Here is a 6,834-nt window from a genome sequence, read left to right as displayed (position 1 = left end):
TTTTTTAGTAACATTTTATAAAATAAAAATATATATTTTGTTTGACAGAAAATACATAAATTTATTAAAAATAATCATAAAATACGAATATCTAAAAAATTATTAAAAAAGTTACTTCCAATTATTAAAATCTATCATATATTATATATATTTAAAATAGACTCCGATGCCACGTCAACTTATTTTTTTTTACAAACTTTTGATGAAATATATTCAATAATTTTTTTTACAACAACTTCTCATGCTCGCAATTAAAATATCATAATAATAAAAAAATAAATTTATACTATGCTACAATATAATTCAACATTAACATTTTTTTAAAATAAAAAATATTAAATAGTAAATCATACTTATAAATTTTTACATCTTATTTTTGGGTTTGTATTTTATATTTTATTTCGTCAAATAAATACAAATACCATTATATGTTGAAAAATAAATTAACAATCAAAGTACAATGAGTCAAACAATTATCCTATATAATAAGTTATCATACGAATTTTACAAAATATTTTAAAAATTAAATTAGATGAGTGTGATAAACATGATTTTCCCTCATTTTAATTTTCCTAATCATATTCAATTGTTACAAATCAATAAAGTAATATTATAAGATAACTATATTGATAATACATAAAATATCTAATAAATAAATAAAATTAAATAATAATAAAATATTGTTAATGTAATTAAAAAATAATAATAAAAATATTTTTTTAAAAATAAATATTTAATAATATAATTTATTTTATTATTATTATTATTAATTTAATTTAATTTATTCTATAATTTATTAATAAAATTTTGTTTTTTAAAATATTATAATTATTTTTGTTTTATTAAATAAATAATTTTGTAATTGTAAAAAATGAGAAGAAAAAATATTTTTAAATTTAATACATGGTCGCATCCTCGGAAAATTTCAAATGAATGAAATTTCCAGTGAACATCTCGGAAATTTCAAATTTCCGATAGTTATAAATCAATACCAGAAATTTCAAGTTTTCGGGTGATACTCCCGAAAATTTCAAAAATGAAATTTCCAGTAAAAATAAAATAAAAAAATTCAACAGTACTCACTTTTCCAAAAAATACAACTTGTGGGAATAGGAGGAAACTTTTTGATTTTTACAGTTTTATTAAGGGTATTTTAGACATTTCAAACATAAACATTTTAAATGAGGGGTATAGAATTAATTGAGGGGTACAAAAGACAACTTTCGTTGCTTTAATAGCCACGAGACTTGTCGCGGGCCTATGATAACCGAAGCCCTTTGTTAGTGTGCTGATAATTCAATAATGTTTCCTCTACATATATAATAATAATCGATTTATTATTTGACGGATTAAAATAAATAAATAATTATATTTTTATTAAATTATCTGTGTAAGTAATTGATAAATTAACACCATTATCCTAAATATAAAGTAAAATATATTAAATTAAATGTGATGTACGTAGTATTAATTAAAGAGTATAATTGAAAAAATATAATTAATATCACCTTAAAAATTAAAAGTGTAAATTATTTTTGAACAATGTTGTTACAAAAGTAGTATAAATCAAAAGTGACTACTCAAAATAAGAATGATGTTAGCAACACAATTCATAACATACATACATTACAACACACTATTTTCTATTTATTTTAAATTTATGTGTTAGATCAAATTTATAGGAGACCAACATTATTTGGTGGGACTCAAATAAATTTTAATTAATAAAAGAATGTTAAGTGTGTGGTGAAGCGTGTGTGAACAAAACTCCTCAGACTAATCAAGATTTAACTCTTTTTTAGTTGTAGTTAAATTTTAAAATCGATCAAAAATAATTTAGTGATATTTCTTACGAACGATTTACATAAGAAAAATCATGAAAAATCATAAAAAATCATAAAAATATGATATTTGATCAATTAAATTTTAATTATGAGATATAAAATTGATTTGAAGATTGGAGTGACATAGTTAGAAGGTGAAGTAGTAAGAAGATTATGAATTCGATTCTCTCTTTTAACAAAATACTAACTATTAATAATAGCTACCCTATTGAAAGAAAAAAAAAATACAACCAACCATAAATGAAAAAGGTTGGTGTTTATAATTTTTAAGTTCTCCAATAATTATTCCTCTATTTTGTTGACAAACTTCCTTCAATGAAAGTAAATTCATATTAGGTTTTTTCTTTGATGCTTTAGATTTTTGTTGGTTACCAATAACTTGAAGGTACAATAATTCAAAATTTAAATAATTAAATATAACAATACTACAAATATTAAATGATTAGATGTTTGATAATTGAAACAACACTCAACAAAATCTATATAACTCAACAAAATCTATATCTTATATATTCACCAAAAAGGCATCACAAATGGTGTGTTGCAATGCTGATTACCATATACTGTGTTTATACAAACGTATACAAGTCCAACCAAGAAATGAGTGTCTATGTCAATGCCATGGCCTGTGCACCCCACTATAGGCATTCTACTGTTCTATCGCCATTTTTTCTCCTTAGTGCTTGCTTCATGCTTCCATTTGTCTGTTTATTTGGCGATGGATATATTAACAAATTATAAGTATAAACTCTTACCACCAAATTAATACCTAAAACTTCACTATTACAATAACATTTGTAGAAAAATATAATTCTCTTCGACCTTAAGTAATATTATGTTAATTTTTGTTGATATATTTAATATAAATTATGAATTATATATATCAAACTTTTGTACAATTAAACTTTATTACACATAGTTGAGTAACTCAAAGTATGGATAACAGTAAGATCAAATTTAACATCAAATAAGGTGAAAATATGCAATTTTCAGTGGGTACCAGAAAAAAAAAAGATTTACAGTTAATAAGGTAAAAGTTCGCATAATAAATATGAGTATGAAAACGAATAGTTATCCACAAAATTGAACGAGTATGACTACAGATAGTATAGTATCTATTACGCACACGTACTTATATAAATATATTATTTATTAATATATAAAAAATTAAATGAAAAAAGTTTTATAATAGCAAATCGCAGAAAGAGAATGTCTCAATGCATCATTAATTTGATTGTATTATTCTTATTTTAACACTTGAATAAAATTTATTTTTCTTAAATAATAAATAAATAGATAACTCAAATAAATAATGCTAGTATAACTACGACTAAGACGTATATGTACTGCACGAAGATATGAGACATGTGAATTATAGGGCGTGATAAAGTGCAGTAGAACTCTATTGGGAATAGGAGTGGCCATACGCACATGTGAATTATAGGGCGTGGTAAACTGCAGTAGAGCTATATTAGGAATAGGAGTGGTCATTGCCACCCCAAATCACTACCACAAAGTCCCAACAATTTTTAACCTACAAGAAAAATTACACAAAAAAATAAAATAAAAAATGTACTGTGTGTTGTGAGTTTTGTTTAGAATATAAAAATCAAATCATTAATTTGATAGATTACAAAATTTAATTAAAATCAATTAAATTAATTTTTTTTAATATTTTAGTCCAATTTAAATTTAATCAAATAAATTAATTGTCTAAAAAAATATGTTATATCGATGTTGTTCTAAATTAAAAAAATCTACGGTTTGTTAGTAAAACAAAATCACTTTTTTTATTTCACAATATGTTATATCGATGTTGTTCTAAAAAATTTATTGTGTTTAAGTATTTTTTATTTATTTCTAAGAAAAAATGTTATAAAAAAAATAACCACCCTATAAATAAAATTACCCAAAACAACATTTTATTTTCCACAAAAACTTTTTTTTCCCTCTCTTATACATATTACTATATATATATATATATATATATATTTTAAATGTGTTATTATTATGGGTTAAAAGAGATCTCTAGTGACACTATCATCTATCACAATAATATATTATATTGTCATTTTTTAGTTAAAAAATATGATTGATTAATCAAAACTGTTGACTTATAAAATAAGAGACAAATTTCGTGAATTGATAATAATAAAATGACCAAAACTGCAATTAAACTAAATTTTAAATAGTTATAGCTCAGACAAAAAATTCAATCACCAGCGAGATCAATTACTAAAAAAGTTAATTTTTTTTTTCTCGATGAATATATGGAGTGAGACTCCAACAAAGTAGATAACCAAAGTTAAATTCCGATCAATCCATGTTTTAATCTTTGATTGGTGTGTTATCATATATATTATGTCTCTTGGATGTACGATCTAGCAAAATAAATTGTTGCTATATATGCTTAATTTTCAATTAGATTTATGTTTTCTATTTGCACCGTAGTCCATATATAACATTTAAATTATGATATCCTAGTTCATAAAATTATATATCTAATGCATGCATGCAATGGTACAACAAGGCAGCCTCCATATACAAAGTGTTTGTAGAGTATATTGATGTTGTTGAAATTGATCCTATAATTACACTATTTTCACTAATAATTTTGTGTACAAACATTACATAGTATTTAATTTAATGGGCACCATAGTCTATATTAAATTTCAGGTATCAAGGTAATTGATAAGAGATTATGAAAACTTAAATTAGAAAACTCAACAAACAAAGTCAAAAAAAATTTTGAAATGAAAAATAGTTTATATTTTTAAAAATAATAAACATGTCAAAAAAAAAACATTCATTTGTAATGCAATTCACATTGTAACAATTCAATAAAAGTTTAATAAGAAAAACTAATCAATAAAAGTTAGTTACATAAACTTTTATTTCTCTAACTCTACTAATGCCAAATAAAATCTCCTGCATATGTTGTACAGCACCATCTTTTTGTCTTGTCATATGCATCAACTTACTACAAAACAATCCACATGCAAAGTTTCATCATTAATCCAAGCTAAGTAAGTCTAAATCATAATCTAAAAAAGTTACTTTCAAGTACAAAGGTCCAGATTAACTGTTACCTTGAACATCCATAATATTATGATGTGGAGGTTAAGAAGATTCATGGCTTGTTGTTTAAACTTGGGTTGGAATTGGATGTTTTTGTTGGAAGTGCTTTGGTTATTACTTACTTGAAATTTGGATTTGTGGTGGATGCACATGAGGTGTTTGATGAATTGCCTGTTAGAGATGTTGTGCTTTGGAACTCAATGGTTAATGGGTATGCGCAGATTGGCCACTTTGAGGAGGCCTTGAGGGTGTTTAGGAGGATGGTGGAAAATGGGGTAGTTCCTTGTAGATATACAGTTACTGGTGTTTTGTCTATATATTCTGTGATAGGAGACTTTGACAATGGAAGAGCTGTTCATGGGTTTGTGATAAAAATGGGTTATGATTCTAGTGTTGTTGTTTCAAATGCACTGATTGATATGTATGGGAAATGCAAATGTGCTAGTGATGCCTTGAATGTATTTGAGATTATGGATGAGAAGGATATATTTTCATGGAACTCAGTAATATCAGTTCATCAACGGTGCAGTGATCATTATGGAACTTTGAGGCTTTTTGATAGGATGCTAGGCAATAGGGTTCAACCTGATTTAGTTACAGTTACAACAGTACTTCCAGCTTGCACTCATCTAGCAGCCTTGATGCATGGTAGAGAGATACATGGGTATATGATTGTAAATGGGTTGGGGAAGGAAGGAACAAATAACGAGTTTGATGATGTTCTATTGAACAATGCATTGATGGACATGTATGCAAAATGTGGAAATATGAGAGACGCTCACATGGTTTTTGATAACATGACAGAGAAGGATGTGGCCTCATGGAACATCATGATCACTGGTTTTGCAATGCACGGTTATGGTGACGAGGCATTAGATACGTTTTCTCGTATGCGTCAAGCTCAATTGGTACCAAATGAAATCAGTTTTGTTGGATTGTTGTCTGCGTGCAACCATGCTGGCATGGTGAAGGAAGGGCTTGAGTTTCTAGCTGAAATGGATTCAAAATATGGTGTACCTCCATCCATTGAACACTACACATGTGTGATTGACATGCTTTGTCGAGCAGGGAAGCTCAAGGAGGCTTACGATTTAATGCTAACGATGCCATTTAAGGGCGATCCTGTCGGATGGAGGGCTTTGCTAGCAGCATGCCGAATCCACAAGGATACAGACTTGGCTGAGATTGCAGCAAGTAAGGTGATTGAACTTGAGCCAGGTCATTGCGGAAATTATGTGTTGATGTCAAATGTTTATGGAGTGGTTGGTCGATACGAAGAAGTATCTGAGGTGAGACACACAATGAAGCAACACAATGTGAAGAAGAGACCAGGTTGTAGCTGGATTGAACTCATGAATGGTGTGCATGTATTTATAACGGGCGATAGGACACATCCCCAAACTGACTTTATCTATGCTGGTTTAAATTCATTGACTGCAGTTCTGCAAGAGCATGGATATGTCCGGTCAGTTTAGCATTTTCCAAAGAACCAAAGAAAGCTTAGGCATGCAGGTTTCAGATATGACAACATTGGTTAGCCATCTTGTAAATTGCAAAAGTTTAGGATATATTAATGGTAGAGCATTTATTCAGAACAAGGATTTTGGTTAACACAACCACTTACGTCCTCCCTACACTTAGGGAACCTTGTTTTTATCTCTCAAAACAATGAACAATTGCCGAACTTATGGCAACCATTGAACTTGGGACTAGATTTTTTCCATTCCATACATACATATAAAAGCACTAAGATGTAAATATGTCTCACATGCAAGGCATAATTTCTTAGCTTAAGCTTAAACATAAATAGTCAAGGTGCATAAAAAATAAAACATTGAAGATCATAGTTCATACCAATAGGAATAGGAAAATAGACATAAAGATTAAAGACATTAACTGTTTTCACTTGGCA

General features: G+C 27.5%; 1 protein-coding gene and 1 long non-coding RNA gene across 2 annotated transcripts in view; one reads left to right on the top strand and one right to left on the bottom strand.

Annotated features, from left to right (window-relative positions):
• Window positions 1–4,638: 4,638 nt before the first annotated feature.
• The window catches only part of LOC101493600 (uncharacterized), a 15,577-nt gene continuing 13,381 nt past the window's right edge, over window positions 4,639–6,834 (bottom strand). Inside the window, exon 4 of the long non-coding RNA XR_012161708.1 lies at window positions 4,639–4,824. This is a non-coding gene — a long non-coding RNA (uncharacterized lncRNA). The remainder of the gene's footprint in view (window positions 4,825–6,834) is intronic.
• On the top strand, window positions 4,872–6,645 carry LOC105851114 (pentatricopeptide repeat-containing protein At3g14730). The gene has a single exon (XM_012719218.3). The coding sequence runs from the start codon at window positions 5,123–5,125 to the stop codon at window positions 6,395–6,397; it is 1,275 nt and encodes a 424-aa protein (XP_012574672.3). The 5' UTR covers window positions 4,872–5,122; the 3' UTR covers window positions 6,398–6,645.

The sequence above is a fragment of the Cicer arietinum genome, chromosome 8 (assembly GCF_000331145.2).
Source record: "Cicer arietinum cultivar CDC Frontier isolate Library 1 chromosome 8, Cicar.CDCFrontier_v2.0, whole genome shotgun sequence".
Taxonomy (NCBI): Eukaryota; Viridiplantae; Streptophyta; class Magnoliopsida; order Fabales; family Fabaceae; genus Cicer; species Cicer arietinum.
This window is presented reverse-complemented; position numbering and strand designations above follow the sequence as displayed.